The 21,389-nt window shown below is 48.7% G+C and overlaps 10 protein-coding genes across 10 annotated transcripts; 6 read left to right on the top strand and 4 right to left on the bottom strand.

The window, feature by feature from the left end:
* Window positions 1–372: 372 nt before the first annotated feature.
* Window positions 373–2,428, bottom strand: N7518_005534 (putative pyruvate carboxylase; the record flags this gene model as incomplete). The annotated part of the gene is made up of 2 exons (XM_057186461.1): window positions 373–2,323; window positions 2,379–2,428. 2 exons carry the CDS (start codon window positions 2,426–2,428, stop codon window positions 373–375), a joined length of 2,001 nt encoding a protein of 666 aa, XP_057043231.1.
* A 294-nt stretch (window positions 2,429–2,722) lies between these two features.
* Window positions 2,723–4,615, top strand: N7518_005533 (uncharacterized protein; the record flags this gene model as incomplete). The annotated part of the gene is made up of 3 exons (XM_057186460.1): window positions 2,723–3,412; window positions 3,497–4,079; window positions 4,137–4,615. 3 exons carry the CDS (start codon window positions 2,723–2,725, stop codon window positions 4,613–4,615), a joined length of 1,752 nt encoding a protein of 583 aa, XP_057043230.1.
* Window positions 4,616–5,363: 748 nt separating this feature from the next.
* On the top strand, window positions 5,364–6,011 carry N7518_005532 (uncharacterized protein; the record flags this gene model as incomplete). Its single annotated transcript, XM_057186459.1, has 1 exon — window positions 5,364–6,011. The coding sequence occupies one exon, from the start codon at window positions 5,364–5,366 to the stop codon at window positions 6,009–6,011; it is 648 nt and encodes a 215-aa protein (XP_057043229.1).
* A 610-nt stretch (window positions 6,012–6,621) lies between these two features.
* N7518_005531 (HPP family protein) lies at window positions 6,622–7,378 on the bottom strand (the record flags this gene model as incomplete). Its single annotated transcript, XM_057186458.1, has 2 exons — window positions 6,622–7,104; window positions 7,172–7,378. 2 exons carry the CDS (start codon window positions 7,376–7,378, stop codon window positions 6,622–6,624), a joined length of 690 nt encoding a protein of 229 aa, XP_057043228.1.
* A 273-nt stretch (window positions 7,379–7,651) lies between these two features.
* Window positions 7,652–10,689, bottom strand: N7518_005530 (uncharacterized protein; the record flags this gene model as incomplete). Its single annotated transcript, XM_057186457.1, has 4 exons — window positions 7,652–8,420; window positions 8,472–10,162; window positions 10,218–10,530; window positions 10,586–10,689. 4 exons carry the CDS (start codon window positions 10,687–10,689, stop codon window positions 7,652–7,654), a joined length of 2,877 nt encoding a protein of 958 aa, XP_057043227.1.
* A 1,572-nt stretch (window positions 10,690–12,261) lies between these two features.
* N7518_005529 (uncharacterized protein) lies at window positions 12,262–12,663 on the top strand (the record flags this gene model as incomplete). The annotated part of the gene is made up of 1 exon (XM_057186456.1): window positions 12,262–12,663. One exon carries the CDS (start codon window positions 12,262–12,264, stop codon window positions 12,661–12,663), a length of 402 nt encoding a protein of 133 aa, XP_057043226.1.
* Window positions 12,664–13,140: 477 nt separating this feature from the next.
* On the top strand, window positions 13,141–13,593 carry N7518_005528 (uncharacterized protein; the record flags this gene model as incomplete). Its single annotated transcript, XM_057186455.1, has 2 exons — window positions 13,141–13,268; window positions 13,320–13,593. The coding sequence occupies 2 exons, from the start codon at window positions 13,141–13,143 to the stop codon at window positions 13,591–13,593; spliced, it is 402 nt and encodes a 133-aa protein (XP_057043225.1).
* Window positions 13,594–15,388: 1,795 nt separating this feature from the next.
* On the top strand, window positions 15,389–16,609 carry N7518_005527 (uncharacterized protein; the record flags this gene model as incomplete). The annotated part of the gene is made up of 1 exon (XM_057186454.1): window positions 15,389–16,609. The coding sequence occupies one exon, from the start codon at window positions 15,389–15,391 to the stop codon at window positions 16,607–16,609; it is 1,221 nt and encodes a 406-aa protein (XP_057043224.1).
* A 529-nt stretch (window positions 16,610–17,138) lies between these two features.
* Window positions 17,139–17,952, bottom strand: N7518_005526 (uncharacterized protein; the record flags this gene model as incomplete). The annotated part of the gene is made up of 2 exons (XM_057186453.1): window positions 17,139–17,730; window positions 17,795–17,952. 2 exons carry the CDS (start codon window positions 17,950–17,952, stop codon window positions 17,139–17,141), a joined length of 750 nt encoding a protein of 249 aa, XP_057043223.1.
* Window positions 17,953–18,807: 855 nt separating this feature from the next.
* N7518_005525 (SDR family oxidoreductase) lies at window positions 18,808–19,611 on the top strand (the record flags this gene model as incomplete). Its single annotated transcript, XM_057186452.1, has 1 exon — window positions 18,808–19,611. The coding sequence occupies one exon, from the start codon at window positions 18,808–18,810 to the stop codon at window positions 19,609–19,611; it is 804 nt and encodes a 267-aa protein (XP_057043222.1).
* Between the last annotated feature and the right edge of the window lie 1,778 nt (window positions 19,612–21,389).

The following is a 21,389-nucleotide window of genomic DNA, read 5'->3' as shown; positions in this document are numbered from 1 at the left end:
AGAGACAAGAGGAAGAGGAAGAGGATGGGAAGACCTAGGCGGTGACGTCACCTGGGGAAGTGACCGCTCATATTGACCGCCTGTCTTGATTTGCAAAAAGTAAATACCAAACTCATCTTATCATCGTCCAAAAAGCGATGATACTTCTTATTGAGATCATTAATGATTCCAGAGCCAAAAAGCAAAAAGAAATTCTTGTGCATCATCCGTGAATCGAACACGGGCCTCGTCGATGGCAACGACGAATTCTACCACTAGACCAATGATGCTGAGGAACCAAGTGGATCTGCAAGCTGATTCGTTGGTGATATCCAGGACTCGCAAATATGATCTGTATAGGGACTCAATAGATGCTATCCTATCTTGTTACAATCACAACTTGCCCCGGACTTCCACTTTGCCATTGTTTGGCTCCAACTCGACCAAAAGCATGCCCTCAGCAACATCCTCCTCTTCATCTTCCATCTCATGAACCCATTTGACCCGACCACTTCGAGGGCTTCGTACTTCGAGCTCCATCTTCATCTGCTTGACGAAAGCTAGGACCTGATTTTCAACCACATCCTCTCCATCCGACACTAGTATCTCAATCAATTTGCCTGACAGAGGGAGTATAATATGGTGGGGATTCTTTGGATCACCTCGCCGATGAGACGAGGACACCAATGCTGACGCAGCAGTCGTGGTTGTTTCGAGCTGCATCCGATAGGGGACTGCGCCCTGCGAAGTTGGAGTCGTATATTCAATTTCGGCAGCTAGTGCTGTCGGGAACTCATTGCGTAGTACACGGGACAGGCGCAGATGGTGCGCAACTTTGTCTGATTGGGAATCCTTCGACAGAGGTTGCAACGTGATTGACCATGCATCTCCTTTTCGGAACAAGAGATTAGATGTTGGCAGTCCATTTTGGCTGACTTGCTGTGAAGGGCCGGCTGGTCCATCTAGTCCCTGAATAGTCTTCGATATTATCTCCCCTTGCTGGAGTACTGCGTCGAGATTGAGCCCAAGCCATTGCGTGTCAACCTTGCCGGCAATGAAATCGGAATGGGCCACGATCCCTCGTAGAAGGCTGATATTAGTCTTCACGCCATCAATCCTGGAATCAGCCAAGACCCGCTGGGCTTTTCTGACGGATGCTTCCCAGGTGGGAGCAGTCACGATTATCTTGGCTAAAAGATTGTCAAAGTTGGATCCCACAACTAGTGCTGGCCCAGAAACATTGACATGAGTATCTACCCGGATTCCATTGCCACTAGGCACGGTAAACCCAGTCACTTTGCCAATGCTCAGAGAAAACCCGTTGCTCGGGTCTTCAGCACATAGTCTAAGTTGGATTGAAAAAACATTTGGCGGAGAATGACTTGGGTTAATTTCAGCGCCGAGGCCCAGATCACGTAAAGTGTATCCCTGGGCGAGAAGAAGCTGCGTCTGCACCAGATCTATCCCACTGATAGATTCCGTAATGGTGTGCTCGACTTGCAGACGCGGGTTCACCTCCAAAAAGTAGAATTCCCCGCTCTGTTCACTGACCAGGAACTCAAACGTCCCTAATGATTGATAGCGGATTTCACTTGCCATCCTGAGCGTAGACTCAATCACTCGACCGACCAAAGCTCGATCCCGCATCAAAGCCGGGGCGCATTCAACCACCTTCTGGAACCGCCGCTGAGCACTGCAATCTCTTTCCCACAGATGTCGCACCTGACCTGTCCCGTCACCAATAATCTGAATCTCAATATGATGAAATCCGTCCACGGCAGCTTTCTCCACAAAGACAGTCCGAGACGGCGACTCGCCAATCGCCCTCTGGATACTATTATCCAGCTCGTGCTCCTCGCGAACAAGGCGAATCCCGCGACCACCTCCGCCATCAACAGCCTTGATCATAACCGGAAAACCAACCTGCGTGGCAAACGCACGTGCTTCGTCCACGTTGGTGGTAGGCTGACTCATTGCTTCCAATACAGGGACGCCGCATTGCCGCGCTAGCTGCTTTGCCTGCAGCTTATCACCCGTCCGGGCGAGGTTTTCCCATCCAGGTCCTATGACGAGAGCCCCGGCTTCGTGCCACATGCGATGCGCGAATTCGGCGCTCTCGCTGAGGAATCCATACCCGGGATGCACGGCGTCAATAGAGTGTTTTTGGACCAGGTCGACCAAAAAGGAAATGTCGAGATATGATGATGCTGATGGGATTTCAATTGCATGCTGTGGTCGTCCTAGATCGCAATGCGATCGGTCGTCTGATGTGTAGAGAGCGAATGTCTCGACTGGTGAGGGTAACTCTCGTGCTGCATGGAGAATACGAACAGCAATCTCTCCTCTAGTGAATATTATATGAGCGTATTATAATATTATCTTTTTGCAGAAGTTCATACCTGTTGGCGACCAACAATCGCTTGATGGGCCGTGAGTGCGGGGATGACATTGGGGTGAAAGGGGAAATCCGGGGTAATTGTATGCAAAAGTCCCTCCCAAGTAAATTAAATAACGAAATAAGGTATGATATGTTTCAAATAGGTCAAATAGATCAATTGAAATATCTTAACATATCTCATTACCAGATACCTCCTTCGACAAGATATTATAGCTCTCGTGGGTGACCTCGGCCCTCGGAAGGTCCGCGCAGCCCCTCAGTAGACCAAATCCTTAAACAAGAGATGTATCCGATTCTACACAGACAAGAAAAATAAAATCAACAAGCTATATCAATCGACACACCATGACAAAAGACAACGACAGCCCATCAACTAGAACAGGCAAAGACCAAGCCACGGACCGCCTACACCAGGTCTCATCCCATATATCCCCACCAGAAAACCAACCAAGAAAGCCCAAGCCAAAACCAAAGTCCACAGAAACCCATCTCCCAGCAGACCACTCAGATGTCCTAGGCCAACTCGCCGCCCTCCGCGCAATAGCCGCAAAGCCAGACCCCACCAACCGAGGCTACGTGCGCCAAAAGCAAGCAGGCAAGCTATGGGTGCGCGAGCGCATCGAGCAACTCCTAGACCCAAACACCTTCCAAGAAATTGGGTCCGTTTCCGGCACAGTGACATGGCAAAAGACCGCGCCGAGACGCGAGAAGCCCGTCTCCTTCGTGCCTAGCAATAACATCCAAGGCGCTGGACTGCTTCGCGGCAGGAAGGTCCTTCTCACGGCTGATGATTTCAGTATCCGGTCTGGACATGCGGACGGCGCGAGTACGGGAAAGACGGTTTATGTAGAGAAGCTTGCTATTGCGCTGCGCATGCCGGTTGTTAAGCTTGTTGACGGGAGTTCTGGTGGTGGAAGCGTTACGATTATTCGGAAGGAAGGGTGGAGTTATCTTCCTCATGTTGCGTCTTTTCCGTATGTTATTAAGCAGTTGAATATGGGGATTCCGAATTTGGGGGCTGTTGTTGGACCTGCGGTGAGTTTCGTGATATTCTCTTTTGCTTTACCTAACGAACCATTTGACATTTGTTGATATGAGCTGAACTAACCGGTGGTGTAGATTGGGCTTGGCGCTGCAAGAGTGGTATCATGCCACTTCTCGGTGATGGCAGCTGACATCGGAGCATTGTTTAATGCAGGCCCGAAAGTTGTCGAAGGTGCCACATTCGAAGAAGGTCTCGACTTCCAAGACCTGGGCGGGCCTATGGTTCATTGTATGAATGGCACGATCGATAACCTTGCCGCCAATGAGGCGGAGTGCTACGAGCAGCTGCGGGTAGTTCTGAGCTATCTCCCCAACAGCGGGAGCGATGCACCACTAACTATTCCCTGCACTGACTCGGAGGAGCGCGAGGATGTTGCACTGCGGAGTATCATTCCGCGAAGACAAGCACGCATGTATAATGCTCGCTCGATCATCACTTCTGTAGTTGATAAAGACTCCTGGTTCGAGATTGGCGCATTATGGGGGCGTACTGCGATTGGTGGACTTGCACGCCTAGGTGGTCGTCCTGTTGGGATCATCTCCGTCAATTGTGAAGTGAATGGAGGCGCACTGGATGCCGCTGGTAGCCAGAAGTTAACGCGGCTGCTGAAGTTGTGTGATGTGATGAATCTGCCTATTCTACAGTTTTTGGACGTCCGTAAGTGATTTGTTTCACCCTACATCCTTTAAAACGAGCTGACGCGTTTTCTTGAAGCGGGCTATGCTATTGGAACGGTTGCCGAGCGCACAGCCACGATGCGTTGGGGTGTCGAGCTCGCCAAGGCTTACTTTAGTACCACCGTGCCGGTATTCAACGTGGTAACGCGGCGTGTGTTTGGTGTAGCGGGCGGTATTATGTTGGGTTGTCGTGATCCGGTTATGCAGGTTGCTTGGCCGTCTGGACAATGGGGTTCGCTGCCCCTGGACGGCGGAATTGAGGTTGGGCATCGGCATGAGCTGCGTGAAGCCGAGAAGGTTGGAAAGAAGGAAGAACGGTATCAAGAGTTGGAAGAGGAGTATTTGCGGCTGATGAACCCGGTGCGAACAGCGAACGCGTTTGGAATAGAGGAAATCATCGACCCGAAGGATACGCGGAAGGTTTGCTGTGCGTGGGCATCGCATGTCTATGAAGTGCTTATGAAAGAGAGATTAGCCGACCGAGCCTGTGGGAAACTCCAGCCTTCTTTTGCATAGAAATCCGAACTTGTTATGCGCTGAACAGTCACGTTCTTATTGAAACGTCCCCAAAGACCCGAATTAACGGCCTTTTGCCAGGATATCTGGACCTTTGAGAGTTTGATATTAGTTTGTCTGCAAAACAACTTTGATTGCTATTTTGAGTGGTGCGGAGACCACAAAGAAGGGAGAGAAAGAGTGTGGGCGCACACATTCACCACTCCTTTGATCCCATACAACCCTACAACCCTATAAATACCTTGCATATAGTACAACTTTTACAATCATTGATTGCTTAGGACCTATCCTATCTTCAGCTATATATCTCTAAAGCTAAGAGTATCATGCACAGTCAGCGGTCTCTAATATAAGTTCCCTCTTTTTCTATTTGATATATTCGTCGACCACAGTTCTGTCATGATTGAACTTCCCTTCCAGTTTGTATAGGGCTCATATATTCAAGCCTATTCTTTATGCTAATAAAGGAAAAGAATGAGAGATCCTGCTTTGAATGAGACTCATATCTCGAAGCAAAGGCTTTATTCCTTTGGCTGAGGGTCTCTATAGATCTATTGTCATGTCTTGGCCCATTGTCTCTTTGTACCCCGATAAGGAAATATGATATCTGCTATGCCAGACACGATCTATTGCTCGAGTATAAAAGGAAGTTCCCCCACGACTCGAAGTATGCATCTTCACTACCATCATCTTCAATCACCATCATCTCCAACTTACATCATCCTCATCTCCAACTGTCATCATCATAATGCAGGCCGACGTCAAAGCTGCCGCCATTGAGAACTTCCAGGAAAACCGCGATGGCTTCATCGTGGAGCTCGACAAACTTTCCGAGGGACAGACAGGAGGCAGATGGGTCCCTCAAATCCAAACCTACCTCCGCAAAATCATCTATACATTGTCCATGTGGACATTGATTCGGGAGGGTTCCGAGAAGGAGGGCAATTGCTTCGAAGAGAGGTGCAATAACCTCATGGTCTTGATTGAAGAGATATCTGATAGCGTACGGGTGATCCTTTCTACTAACGCCGATCTAATGACCACCATCGAGGATCCGGTGCTCATGAAGCTGTTCGACATGCTGTCTATGCAAGTTGGAAGTCTCACTCTGCACGGATTGAGCGATGAGGACACCGAAGCAGTGGAGAGTGCCAAGATGGTTGAGCGTGAGCAGCGTCGATGGGAGCTCAAGCTTTTCGAAGAAGATGACGAAAGACGCAACTATCTTCGAATGATTTGGGCCCGATTGTACTACAAGGTGCATGATTGCCCATGCCGACAGTGCTGCGATTTCTACCTGCCTACCGAGGAACCTACCCCTTCTCCTCCCCTTCCAGATTTGCCTGCGGAGGAATACTATTCGTCCACGACTTCGTCCAGCAGTGAGGAGGAATAAGCCTGGAAGCTTATTTCTGTGGGTTTTCTGTTGACTTTTTACAGTGTCCATACCTGCTTGCCTCTCTGCTTTGTAGCAACTTTGTTTCTCTGTTTTCTGCGGTGCCCAAATTTCTGGTCGAGTTAATGAAACCATGACCTGTTCTTTGAATTATGTCCAAATTGTAGAAACGTAGTTTTAATCAAATAGCCTTGTTAACTCCCTCCCTTGGTCCCACACAGTAGCCTCTCAAAATGTTTCCTAAATTAATACGCAAGTAATTTGGATAAATGCACTCAAACATGTAAGACAGAGAGACGAAGCTTGTTTCCCCTAACGTAATCAGACCTAATGAGAGTCGTAAACCGAATGAACATTGAAGAGCCCTAGGTAGGGGTTTGCTACTTAGTAGCCGTTGGGAGATTGTGAATACAGTCAACGGGTATGTTAGACCCTGAAAGAGTCATGCTGAATTTATTTTCCTTATGTACGTACTCTGTGGTCTCAAATATATTAGTAGGGCAACCGAGTTTTTATACATCATATATATCTCGCATCTCCCAAACGGATAGCGGCATATGCTGTGCAATCATTTCCAAAGTGCATTAAAAGCTCTTGAGTCTTCGAAACGTCAAACAGGACTCTTCACCGACTTCTCCTCTTCCGACGAAACGTCAACAGGCGCCGGCGCCAACGGAGCAACAGGCGCAGCCGGCTTCGGCGGCGTAGGTGCGATCCAGAAAGCCGGATACCGGCGATGCAAATTATTCAACAGCAACGCGCACACCAAGAGCATAGTCGAGGATAACAGGACTACAGGCAAGTAGTACCAAGAAAGCCGCCAAATCTCCTCATTGGTAGCCGGGAGCAAAGCAGTCGCGCCAGCAGGCGGGTGGGTAGTACCCGTCAACTGCATGACGACAATAGCAATGGCTGTTGAAAGCGACGCGGCTAGCCAGCGCAGGGACTCGAATCGCGCTTTGTCGGGCATCAAGCTAAACAACTTGGTAACGCAGAGGCCGGTCAGGGCGCTGAAGAAGTGGCCGAAGACTAGAGCTCGCGGTTGCGCTAGGGGGCTTTCAATTGCGCCGAAGACGAGGACGGCGGATGCACCCTAGTTTTTATGTGAGTCAATGTACGGAGTAGATATTTGGGAATGCGATTTGGCTATTGACACGTACGTAGGATGCGATTATACCCGGTACATTGCGCTCTTTGAAGTAGTCCGAGTAGTTGAAAATTGCTTGTAAGACCGATAGACCGCAGAATGAGATTATGAACGACCATAGAGCGACTTCGTATTTAGAGAGTGGCTTCACGGGCTCTGGGCGATAGCCAAGCCAGTGGCTGATCCACCGGGGAAGACGGGCGAGACGCGGAGGGGCCATGGACGAGACCGCAGATGGATTGGAATATTATAATTATTGGTAATCGTCCATACAGGAGATCAAAAGGGAGAAAACAAAATATTGAATGACGTTCATCCAAAGCAAAGGCCCTAGAATGGGTTGGGAATTAGGGGGAAGAAGAAAAAATTGGAGAAAACCGGCCGTGCGGAGGAACGTGAGGGGATCCAATTTTTATGACACATCGCTATATGCACAATTATATATGTCAACGATCCTGATAGAACACTCTAATTACAATACAAATTTGCTCTCTTATACATTCGGCTCGTGGAGCAGGTCGCGGCTGACGATGTGCGACTCACCCAATGTGCCCTTCATCACGAGCACTAGGTCATCCACGGCAGCTAGGAACTTGAGGTATGCGCTGATGGCAACGCAGAACCGGCGGTAGTTCTCGTCGCGGATCAACTCCTCGCTCAGGATAATATCTGTCTGGTGCGACTTCCAGTAATCGTGGCAACGGTTGAGCAGTGGCGTTGGCAGCATCTCGGGTAGGGGGTCACCCGTCTTGAGTGATTGTTCAACCACACCGAGAACAGCCATGATGTCGCCGATATTGTGATGATCAAGGAGACCGACTTGCCGAGCGAGGCGATTCTGTAGGTGCTCCGGCAGCGAAGCAGATAGGTAAAGTAGGCGAGCAATGTTCTGGTTGAGTTCTTGACACAGTGCTTTGACCTGACCGAGACGATCGCTGTCAAATGGTGAGCTCGAAAATTCAAAGCGCAGCAAGGCGATGGGCCCGTCCAGTGCGGTGATAGTCTCTGCAAGATTTAGAGCCAGCTTCTCTGCGGCTAGGCCCTCTTCGCGCCCTTGTCCCCAGCAGGATAAGAGAAGCGCGTAATGGTCCGACAGTGAGCGGATGACATTTGAAAGAGACTTGCAGATGTGTCTGGACGCAGATGGCGGACGAGGGAAGAGCTGCACGATCAGTGCCGCTGCGGAACCGATAAGAACAAGCACAAGTCGTCGCCAGAAAACACTATATCCCCATCCGGGATTGCCGTAAGTTGGGATGTGCCTGTGAAGTTGTCAGTCATGTTGCTTCCCCAATGTGGTACCATATACTTACGTATCCTCGAAACTGTAACCGACAACCAGAATGTAGGTCGCACCAGCCATGATTGTAGCTTGAAGGAAAGCAGGGGACGTGAATATACGTGCCCACATGAGAATGGTGAGCGCAACAGCCATGATGGCAGCAAGACCGTACGGGTTACCTTGGCCGTGACCTGAGCCGATATACCACACAACTAAGCCAATGATACCACCAACAACAGTACCAATGGCTCGACAAATAAGGGAGAAGGTGAAGTCGGCCATGTATATAACTAGTGTGGTCTGCCCCATGATGAGAGCCCATATACCTTTTTCACGGTAATAGAAACCCGCAGTGTGGGGAATCGCAGCAGGGATAGCGAGCGCGATGGTAACAGCCACCATGCGCATTGCATAAAGACCTTCAGGGTTGATAAACCAATGATATGTGCCGATGATAGCGCGCCCAAAGCTGCTACCTCGGTGGACACGATACCCTCTGCTCATGCGAAGATGAAGCTGTGCCGCTTTGGACTGCGTCTCTGCGACGTCGGGGTCGACGATTGGGTCATCAGCCGCGGGTATAGGCGCCACGGCATTTTTACGACATACCCAGTTGAGTGCGTATCGCAAGCCCTTGGGTAGCCACAAACGGATCTTCTGACGCTCCTTTAGAAGGACGACAAGTTGTCGCAGGACCCGCTCCCACCCGTCGGCGACACCGAGCACCTGCTCTTCGAAGACCATCCCCATCATGATACCCCTGACTCTGGGCATTGAAGTTTTGTCAAGGGCCTTGAGCATGCCTTTTTCATCGAATATCTCCCCGTGTGTTTGAATCAGACGTTCGGTGGTTTCCGATGCGAACGATGTGCGCAGGGCCTGAAGATTCTGAAGTACAGTCTGACTGCGCTCGTGCAACTGATTGAGACGTTCTTTGGAAGGGCGACCGAACCAACGCTTGTTGGCCGTGTTAATGGATTCTGCAATGATCTCAACAGCTTCCTGACACGCCGGGAGGATATCCTTGCTGGACTTGCGCAATACCTCGACTGTTTCCGATCGCATAGATTCATGTTCCGGGCTTCGCATTGCTTGTACCAAATTAACACCCTCCATCATTTGGCGCATGCCAACCTCGCGTGGGCGTTTTTTCTCATTTCCATTCGCTTGGGAATCAGAGTCGGAGTCTCGATCCACGGTGAGCTGGTGCAGCTTTTTGAACTTTGCTTCTCCGCCGATGCGGGCGATGTGAACTTCCAGAAGAGACAGACTACTCACCAAAGCCTGTCGTATTGGTTTCTTCATGCTTTTGATGTCGTCAGCACCCCACCAACCGACAGAGAAGTCCAACGGCAGAAAGGCCATGGCCGGCTTGAGATTCCTGTAAGCAGCAATGGTTTGCCCTTTGATTCTTTGAAGATCTACCATATCCAAGACTTGGCCTTTCAGAAGAGTGTTCTCCGTGACGTCCACAGGCCCTTTGAGTAACCGCACCAGCCCCTCCATGCCATCAAGCACGACGTGGGAGGTAGACCGAGGGAAGAAGATAAAATGGGAGACCAGGCCCAACCCAATTCCAATAGCGGCAGGCTCGATCAAGACCTTAGGGACAGTACCGCTGAAATATGGAAGCATCGGGCCAATAGTCAGAGTAACATCGATGATGATGATTCCGAGAATCTGTAAAAGAATGAGTTTGGGGTTCTTAGCCCGAAGACGGGACTGCGAAAAAGGGTCAGTATCTCGATCATTATGCCCGGGTCAGGAAGTTACTCACGATTAAGTAGATGAATAAACATATTAGGCAATAATAGACAACTGTGACACGAGCGTCAAGCATCCAGCCGTTGTAGATAAGCTCCTTCTGGACATCTGCCACGGCCTGTCCGGTGGAATTGGCCTGGCTGTATGCGGCCTGTCCTAAGGCTTGAAGGTTGGCTTGGGTCTCGGCCGCTGGTCTCGCTGCCATCGCAGCCTTCATGGTGATGACACCCCAGGCCCAGCCCAAAGCCATACCAATGATCACGGTCAGAGTTCCTAAGAGGAAAATGAAAACAATGCCGGTCGGAGGTACCATGAAGAGTACTAGACTGATCGCGATAGGATTAGCAATTGACACCGAGAGTAAAATATAGATGCGCTCACGTTGCAAAGAAAGTCGCAGTACCAATGACGCTTAGGGACGGAGTGATCACGATCAAAAGCGACGCGACCCATGCAGCCAGCGTGCAACGGAACAACACCTTCATATCGCGGGCATTGAAGTGATCCAGCCATCCTGGCAGCTTCCTGCCGGCCTTTGGACCCTGCGCGGGCTTCACGGGCGCAGAAGACCCCCGTTGGAGGTGAGCGGGGACTCCTCCTGGGCATCTCGCTGGGAGAGTTCGATATCAGTCATTCCATGAACATACAAGCAGATGAGATTATTGGGAGAATGAAGGTAAAAATGTCAATAGTAATTGGGCATTCCTTGCGATGAAAGGGGAGAGAATGAGGGGACAGCTGAATAGAATTTTACCCCGTCCCAGGACGGAAGACAACGAATGATCGGCGTTATTGATCGGACTGTTTAATAATAAACTGTTTCCAAGGTTAAAATTGAGATTCTCTCCCATGTGATGACCGACGTGGATCGGCATTGAATCCTGCATTAGCTCTTATGCTGGGAATTATGATGAAAACTTGGCGCTTGGCAGTGTGTGGGCGCGGACGTCCTCGATCCGGACGAAATGGAAGTCTTGGCATGGGCAGCTTGTTTCAGTCCATAGGCTGATTAACATTAAGAGTGTGACTATGGAGTGTTTAATATTAGGTTCGTCCGACGCTATCGAACGCCTCTGCCAAATTAGGCATGCGTGATGCAGGAGAGGAAAGGAGGTCGGACTTGCAGCCCTATTATTGAGTGGGAGACTAATAAGAGTACCCAGGCTGCACCAATAATATTAGCCTTGATCATCACTATGATCCGCTTGGGTGAGAATATGTGACGACTTCTCCTGAGAGGACGACGCAGTCTTGTTCAACGCGGACAGCCAAGTCCGATTATATTTATTGCACCTAGTTTCGGCGGAACTATAGTGAGAAGTGTAAGTTTCACCATTCTGCATAAGAGAGTTATCACTCACCATCATCAGGCCCTGCTTTATGCCGACTCAGCACAAGAAACCCCTACTGCGGACCTTCGCAGCATCATACTCTCAAGTTGCAGAGCGAGCTCATAGGGACACCAGAGCTAGATTCAAGGCTCATTGAACTGCAAAGCTACTTAGAAGTTAGAGAATGCTAAAGGATCTAAGCAAGAGTCCAGCGATACTTGTAAAAAAGTACATTGGTTGGTAACTATATTACAGCGCTACCCATCAAGCAGCCATCAGATTGGACTTTATATGTTCATGAAAGACCAAACTCTCTGTCAACAAATCGTAATTGACCAGGTAAGAAAATTATCCTTAGCCAGCCGTGGACTATCTGCTTACACCTTGCTTGTTGTCTTTGCTTTGCTGGTGCTAATTCTTGTTTTCCTGTTGGGTCAGTTGAGTTACGTTGACGATCTCATTTCCTATAAGTCATAGACTAGTTACTCAGACAGTTTCTGCTGGGATGATGTCTTATGGAAGTTTCTCGCCGTGGCTAAACTATAACCCTAGGAAATGATTCGAGTGTGGGGCATATATCATGCAGCTATTTTATCCCATTAGCTGCGGTCCATGAATTTTCTCGGTGGCCGCTCAGTCCATGGACAGCGAGCTGACTATGTCAATAGGCTCGACTGTAGGGGCCACACGGCGTTTACATATGCAATATCTACTGGTTCCGTGGATATGTTTGATGCACTAGTCCTTGTCGGGGCAAACATCAACCGCAGGGACTTGTTCGTCCTTACGCCAGTCAATGAAGCGGGCTACTCTGGATATAGAGAGATAATCGACTGCTTGATTAAACATGGCGCGGTCTTTACTGCCCGGGATGGCGTTGGTCATTCTATCCTGGAACATATCATGAACGACAAAGGTGAGATTAAGCAACAGCTCCTGGAGCATATCAGTCCATTTGCTAGTCAAGAGCAGCTAGACAGAGCACTAAGATACGATTTTGAGAATACGAACCGGCATACGGCTATGCTCGTAAAGCTTGGCGCAAATCCCGAAAATGTGGGTTTATCGGCTGACATTCATTCCAATTCATCGTCATCAAAGGCTCTTGAACATGATATGCTTGAATAATGTCTGGCGTACAGTACCAGAAGAGTATGACTGAATGTTCAAATGGAGTGATCGGTTTCAGTCTGTAGTAGTGGCACGATTCGGGTCGGCGGAACTCGTCGGCAAAGTTCCGCCACAATCAGGGTATTGACCTCATTGGATATGTGATTCGTTGGGATCTCCACCAAGACAAATACCGAATAGTGTAACATAGGACGATAACTTGTCTCGTGTATCTGACGGTAGGGAACTTACTTCCACCTGTTCCGCCGCACAAGGCAATTTACGTCAAAAGGTTCCGCAAGGAACCCTATAAGCTACGTCTCCACCGATGAGCACCCTGCTGCAATACCCTAAGGCAGCATAATAAATAAGTCGTGATGGGCGACTGGGGTTTTATTTTTACCATCCCCAAGATTATTTCGGAGGAGCCCGTTGGACGATCCCATATCCCGATACCTCAGCGATCGATGCATTGCCATGATCTATGATCCAACAATGCCTGAATCCCTCGTTTCGATTGGACCGTGGCTAGTCCAGTTATTCAGGGATGTCTTTTTCCAACCAGACGATGCGGTTTCTAGTCAAGCGTTCGATCACGGTGTTAGTCGTGATCTTGCAGTCAGGTACGACGTCGTAGTTTGTAACCTACTTTCTACATCTCACTAACTCCACAGACTAAATGGACAAAACTTGACATTCGATGAATTCCGACATGCAGTTGAAGATACTCGCGCCAAGAACTACATATACGAGCAAAGCAACGATGAATTACTGAGGGTGGAGGCTGATCCTCGGGCCGGAGGTGGCTCGGTTGCCCAGCTCTCTCGATTCACCTTGAAAGACAAGTCCACTGGTCATGAGACATATTCATCGACTGTGATTTTAGCCACCATAGAATTTGTGGAGGGGAGACGGGTTTTGACACAGTTGACGGAAGTGTCAAAATAAGGATGAGATGGACTGCTTTATTCAACCATTGAACAACGAGAATCAAATTGTCATCGTCACGTACAGCTTCAGTCTGTAATACTTTAGAAATCACGAGATCTATAGAATTCCAAGTCTCACATATCTCCGCAGCCATCACTGTACTCATATCAATGCCATATGACAGATTGTCCAGTTCGGGGGATGATGAAGGATCTGAATTTGATGGTTGTTATGGAATCCGTGGCGGGAATATTTAATGGTGAGCGTCACCTTCGGCTAGACTAGCGATGCCTCGGCTCCTGAGGTTTGAGGGATGTGAGATCACTGATGCTGGAAGGTAATTTAAGGCGGACTTCAGGACGGATGCATATGTAGAAGTTGTAAGATCTCTGTGGGAATGAGAAATCGGTTGTTGTTGACATGACAGCTGATGAGAAAGAGAGAAAATGAGTAGTGCCGTCATGACCACGCGCTAGAAAATGCTGTTGGACAACAGCAGCGGTTCACTCCACCTCACGGACACGAAATAGAGTATAGTTCCTCAACAGACCTGCGATGCTGCGCTCCTTGGATACCCCACATCATCAGGGAGGCGCAGTTTAACACGCCAGGTTATACAGCCATACGAAGACCCGCTGGAGAAGAGGCATACAACCAAATGGAGATTGTCCGAGATTGTCTACGAGGGCAAAAAGTGTGCGTATTCCCTAGCCCCGGGTAGATCAAGGTATAGGTCATCCTCGGTTGGCTGAGGTTCAAAATTGCGGCCGGCGTCGGCCACCGCCAGATATACACGATGTTTCTCAACAAACTAACAGGAAGATCTCCACTCATCGGCATGATCGAGGGATCCTTAGTCCCCGCCTTTGGATTATTGTATGGTAGGCTGTACGAGTGTGTTGTTATTCAGTGGAAAGATGATTCATATTTTATTGCTGAGCGAAAACAGAATGATATATATACAACGAGAAGACCAAGTCTATTTTCAATCAAATTGGCGCTTCGTATAGATGTCTCGGAAATAATTTCCAATGGTGCGGTTTTCTCCAGGTCTGCAGCAGCATCATCACAACAGAGGAAAACAGATCTATCAGGTAGATACTCTTATCCGGCTGTAAACGGATCAAGTCAGTCACTGTCATTAGCTCTAGCGGATCAGTCAGAACATCGATCACGTATGAGCTGTGGCGCTGAGCACGATTAGTATTGCGCAACCTCTTTCGTACAACGTAGTCTGGTGTAGTTCAAAGGTATGAATTATTCTTCTTATTTCTGAGAGCATACACGAGGCTATATATATACAGAGAGAAGACCAAGTTGACTTGCAATCAACTTGGTTCTTCATATAGGCAACCCGGGATTATTTCCGATGTTGCGGCTTTGTTCCTGACCTGTGCCAGCCTCATATCACAACATAGTCAAATGGCGGCGACCCGCCTTGTTGAATGTAGCATAATCTGATTTGATAGTTTAACCTCGGTTCTAGGAGTTAAGCTCAGAGCTATTGCTTTTGTGATACATACTGAACAGTTGTATTTATATTTCCCTTTTTCTCTTCGGCGAGGATAACCAACCCTCTGAGTTTCAAAGTTATTTTCCCATGTCAATGTGATGATCACATGACTTTCCGCTTCAAGTTAAAAATGTTCCTTCTCGGATAGTTCGTCCGATTCCGAAATCTCTCCACAGATGCCATTTACTGTCAACCCTCGTCTTAACGCACATCCTCACTTTCTCCCGCCATTGCCTTCGCTGCGTATCGTCGACTAGTTCCCTCCTGATTCTGTGCTTCTGTGATAATAATCTATCCAACATGCCGGCCCCTTACCCAAAAGCATGTATAAGCTGCGCAAGATCGAAGCGACGATGTGACATGGCTTCCCCTCGCTGCTACCGTTGCAAAGTTCGCTCTCTCGAGTGCCAATATCAAAATGCCTCGCCTTTTTCTCGACCGACAAATACATTGCCCAGACCAGAGCAAGAAACGCTCACCAACCCCGCTGCTTTCGATGAGCGGTCCGTCAGTGATTTTCTCCGCTGTAATATGGCGGATGACGTTGGACTCATTTTTGAAGATCCCCCAATGGATATTTCCCTCCCATCATTCCCCGACTACAATCTTGACTGGCAGGATGTTATGGAAAACATTCAAGATTTTGCCATCCCTGATCAATTAAAGGTGAATGACTCTCCCAGTAGAAGTGTGCTGGCAGGAGAAATCTTTCAAGCCCGCATCGTCTACTCTGTCAAACGATTGAAGGCCTTCCCAAACGCTTTCGTGTCAGAAGGCAAAACGGCTTTCATACACCAAGGCCTGTATGAATCTTACATCCCTCAGCCAATCCAGGATATTCTGGGAGTCTGTGCCCTTTATGGCGGTAAAACCGTGGCGAATCAAGGCCTGGTATATCGCATTATCACTCAACTGGCGGATCGACTCATGGTCGATTATGCACATTCCTCTGCAGTCGATCAGCTAGCCTCAGTGCAAGCCATGGCCCTATTACAGATCATCCGGCTGTTTGATGGAGATATCCGCCAACGAGCTGATGCGGAAAGAACAGAGCCTCATTTCGTCGAGTTGATACGCCAGCTGCAACATCGATCGCAGCAACTTGAGGGAACTGAGGGCAATACCACGTGTCCGATTTCGAGCGAAGCAACGGAATCGTGGCAGAGTTGGTTATTCGCTGAGAGTCTTCGACGAACTATCATTGTGGGATATACCTTGCAGGGACTCTACTGCTTCCTCAAGAATGGATGGGATGACTCGCACCATGAGTTCGGGAATCTATCTTTTTTTGCGCAAAAAGGTCTTTGGGCTGCTAATTCTGAATTCCAGTGGCAATCAGCCCTCAAAAATCACCAGCCGCTCCCAGTTCGATTTAACAGTTGGGATGATGATATCTCAAATGCCAAGCCGACAGATATTGATGATCTCGGTATGACAATGATGGTTTTACTTAAAGGCGTAGATCACTGCTCCCGTTATGCTGGTGATGATTATGTGGAAACGTTTAGTCTAGTCTCATGAAAAATAACGCAAATATCATCTTGCTATTTTTCTGAGCTATTTGAAAGGAAGAAATATCGTTTTTGGCCGCACTACCACGTTTTTGATACGCCTCTCTGGTACTCGAACGTTTATCGTCAATGTGGGAAAACCAACATTTGACAATAAACGATGTATCAAGGGTGACCTTTCTTAAACAGCTTATGGCGAGCTCCCCATTGGAAATTGGAAATCTACTGACACACTGGTAGCTCAGGGGAATGATGATGATGGATTAGCTAGCTACAGCAGCGGGGTACTAGTTACATTATGGTCACGTGTACCCCTCTGTGGGTAACATCTGCCCCTGCTTGAAATCCGACCGCCCCGGTCGGCGTGTTAGTGCGATAAAAAAGAAAGTGATAATAGTAAAAAAGGAAAAAAAGGGGGATCCATCAGCGCTCCTGGCTTCCGGGAGGCTGAAGAGGGTATGGGCGTTCCTGGCTTCCGGGAACGTCATTGACCCGGAAGAATAGCAGTAGTACCCTGGGTGCCGGGGTGTTGCTACCGCTCAAGGGGCTCTGGGTTCCTGAGCACCCTCGGGCGAGTTTGTAATGATGTTGGGATTTCCTGTCTCCCAGTTATGGCTAAGTTGACGGAAGAGTTGGGTCGCGGGCCCTTCAGAGCTCTCGATCGCGTTTGCGAATGCGTTCTGTCCTGCGATAAAGCGGAGCGCGTCTCTGACTACTGCTCTCTCTTCAGGGTTGTGAGCGTTGGCTAGCGCAGCTTGCGCGTATGTTGGCAATACGGGTGGATACGTAAGCGTAAATAATGTGTCTGCGTCCGTGTCGGAAAGCCCATGTTGGCGGATGTTTTGTAGGAGTACCGAGGCGTTTGGGCTTACTGCACATGCTGCAGCCAGCGCTTCCAATCGGTACGCTGCTTTCATAATTTCGGGGTGTGTCGCACTTGCGTCTATCCTTACCAGCTTGCGTATTGCCTGTGCCGTAGTGAGATCCTCGTTGAGCTCCAGTGTGTTTGTTTCTGGTAGAGAGATCTCGTCGAGGCTGATGGTTCCGATGCCTCGCGTTTGGGTTTGATCTGTTTGGGTTTGGTCTGGAAGACTCGCGGTAGCGGACGGTTGCTGGCGTGCCCTCTTCGGTCTATTAGTGCTTGGTGCGAGGATCGTACGTTTCGCTCGGATTCGAGTGTCGGCGGGGGATTCACGCGATCTGTTGAATGTACAACTCTGCTTCCGAGCTGAGGTGCCGGGCGTACGGTCTGGTGCTGTCCTCGAAGTATAGCAGAAGCTGGTATGAGAGCGAGATTGCTTTCTCCAGGCGTTCTCTATGCAGTGCCCTTTCGCCTGTCACCTGTGGTGGCATCGAGCTCTGTATTGGTTGGTTGAAGGTGGCTTAGGACAAGGGGCGGGGTGATCGCTTTTCTGCCGGCTTGACTGTCTGTTTGGATCGTGGCTACACTGGGTACCAGTGTCGCCTAAGATATGGCGCAGCACCGGCTGCCAGTGCTGCAAGTTAAAATTTTGATGGAAAAAAACAAAACTAGGGTCCTTCGTCAAAATAGGAGCTGCTCCTAGATCGGAACGGACATGCTACCAGATGACACACTGGTAGCTCAGGGGAATGATGATGATGGATTAGCTAGCTACAGCAGCGGGGTACTAGTTACATTATGGTCACGTGTACCCCTCTGTGGGTAACATCTACATTCGTGGGAAAGCCTATCTGAGTAACCTGCTCTGTCAGCAGTGACGTCATAGGTATTGAGTTGTGCTCGCTGCGGAAGTCTAGCCATGGTTGTCGGAAGTAGCAAAATGGGACTTCCGCCGCAGCAGCGATGTCTAAAAGAACAATCAAGATCGTGCGTGCATACATGAACAGACGGTAGTATGTATTCATGGCCAAATTGTCACCATATTTGCTTTGTTTCAAATGTATACGTAGAGATGACGATAAAGGGCGCGGTGAATAGACAGGACGCATTGTTCCACACCGTTGCGGAGCTCGAGCGGAACATTACAGGAAGTCGTATCTACCCAGTCTCCAATTTACCCAATCTACCCAATCATGCACAACATCGTTGCGGAGCTATCACGATGGCTCGACGGATGTCCATCGAGTCTGATTCGATCGCAGCCACTGATAAATATCGTGCGCTGCACCTGCACCGGGTTAATCTACCAAGGAATGTCAGAAGCATCTCTGGCCAGAATATCTACAATGTCGACCTCATACCAATTTGACATTTTTGCCAACGAATTCAAAGGGAAGCGCGTTCTCGTTACGGGAGGGACGAGAGGGATTGGACTTGCTATTACTCGCCGTTTTCTGTTGAGTGGCGCGACTGTAGCAGTGACTGCTCGTTCTCCCAAAGCTGAAAACTTGGAAACCGCTCTGTTTATCCAGGCCGACATCGCAACAGCGGCAGGCGTGCAATTGGTAGTTGACCATCTCCAAACGACATGGGGCGGGCTTGATATCCTCATCAATAACGTTGGTGCCAGTGATGCACCACCTGGAGGATTCGAGACACTTAGTGATGAATTCTGGCAAGATGTCATGAATGTGAACCTGATGGCACCAGTCCGGCTAGATCGGGCTTTTGTTCCCGGCATGATCAAACAGAACCACGGCGTTGTTATTCATATCGGCTCAATTGCACATCTCCTACCCCAGCCCCAGTCAACGCTTCCTTATTCGGCAGCCAAAGCGGCATTAAGAAATTACAGCAAAGGTCTGTCCAAATCTGTTGCGTCAAACAAAATCCGAGTCAATATGGTTTCTCCCGGGTTTATTGAGACATCAGGAGCAAAAAAAATGATCGCCGACTTCCAACACAACAGTGGCATGCCAGAAGAAGTGGCACGCAAACAAGTCATGGACATGATTGGAGGAATACCACTCGGCAGAACAGGCAAGCCCGAAGAAGTTGCCGAGCTGGTAGCCTTTCTGGCATCAGATCGAGGCGCCTTCATTATTGGCTCGGACTATATTATTGACGGCGGCACAGTGCCTACTATTTGATCTTAAAGAACGATCGGTTGGATTGAAGCCCAAACACTACTGGGAGGAATCTCCGCGTATTGCCGGATTCTCACTGTGATGGGACCAGCCATGGAGATCTGACAAACCTTGTTGTGAAATACTGCATTGTTGTTTGCTGAAGGGTCACTTTGCGAATTGTTATAATTGGATTTCATAACGGCCTTTGGGTTTGTCAATCTTGTTACCGTCTTTGTGCTTAATTGGTTTCAATTTGTTTTCTATCAATAAATTACAGGTGTTGAAAGCCATCTGATGTCCACTGCTTAGCACAAATTGTTTTTGCGCAACTGCACCCTCTTTGAAAGCTGTGATCATGATCTGCCCGAGCATGTCTACCATTGCTGCAAAGACATTGAGGTCGACAACAGCTCTTGCGTCTTCAATGGCGACATATTTAATACGAACCAGCCAACATCAGTTCGTAAGCACCACCTTCATGGAGGGTCCATCAAAAACCAAAGCAAATTTGTCAACAGTGATCTTGGTAGGGATGCCTTTCTAGCATTCTTTTGCAGTGGTGACACAGAAACAGCGTCAAGCACGAGGTGACTGTCTTAAGAAGTCACATTTCCTGTCCACGGACGTTCTGTTTCCACATATACGACTGTTCCGTTTTCCAAAGATGAGACATATCAGGCTTCGTAATGCTAAAAGGATCAGCTATCATGTCTTTAAGCGAAAAGATAGGTCTTCCCATAGTCACATAAGCAAAGTTACATTCTATCACTACGCATATGTTGTTCTAGGAAACGGTGTATATGCTTGTACATACTAGTCTCGACAGCAGAAGGTTCCATGGGCCGTTTTCCTGTGCGCTCCGAATTGACTTGAATATTGTTGACGCATTGGACTGCTTCCTTCTAAAAATAAGAAGTATCCTTATTTCCCCAGCACCGCAAGGAATCTTCCCAGCCACTGATCAAAATGCAGAAGATTGAACGAGTGGCCGGAACCTGGAGAGCGGCGGGACATCAATCGTGAATACCTTCGGTTGCCACTGACTCTGTATCTCTTCCAACTTTTGGTTAGCGTTCTCCGAATAGACGTTTGTTGAACAAAAATGGGGGTGCCCCATGTCATAGAAACGGTCAAACAGCGGTATGAGCAATCACGACCAATGCCAAAATTCAATAACTAGTGGAAGCACATCGTCTGACAAGCGAATAGGATTGCCAGAAAACCCAAAGCGATCCTTTGCTAGGCGAAGGTGTGTGGGGCGAAAGTGTAAAGCACGAGTTCATTGACTGGTCCTTTGATTCATACGCGAGGTGATGCTTGCCTTCAGTTACCTACCTCACACAAAAGCCACACATGGTGGGCAAGTGGGAAAGGGAACCTTACAGTGAGGAAGCATGCGTGAGAGTGTACTGACAGGATGCACAGGGACATTTACGCAGCGCCAGAGCAGGTGTTCCTAGATCGTCCGGCACGCCGACAACAAGGCACCCATCCCTGTCAGCTGTGGCGCACAAACCATTCGTGTAGATCCCGAACAGGAGACAAAAGTCCCATGGGCTAACGAAGTACTGGGTTCCTAGATAGTTCCGCTCCCCTCCTCTTCTCTCTTTCTCCCCTTGTCCACTTCATATTAGTCGAATCGATACTGGTTGTTTTCTTAATACAGACACAACGTAGTCGATCGCCATTAAGAAGTCTCATACAAATGCCCCCAAAAACCGGCGATCAATTCTCAATGAGGGTTCAATGGCACTTATACCGGCAAATGCAAATCGGATGATCAGAAAAAGGCAGGACGT

The sequence above is a fragment of the Penicillium psychrosexuale genome, assembly GCF_028828465.1.
Source record: "Penicillium psychrosexuale strain IBT 29551 chromosome Unknown utg000003l, whole genome shotgun sequence".
Lineage (NCBI taxonomy): Eukaryota > Fungi > Ascomycota > Eurotiomycetes > Eurotiales > Aspergillaceae > Penicillium > Penicillium psychrosexuale.
The sequence above is the reverse complement of the archived record's forward strand: the minus strand, read 5'-3'. Positions and strand labels throughout refer to the sequence as shown.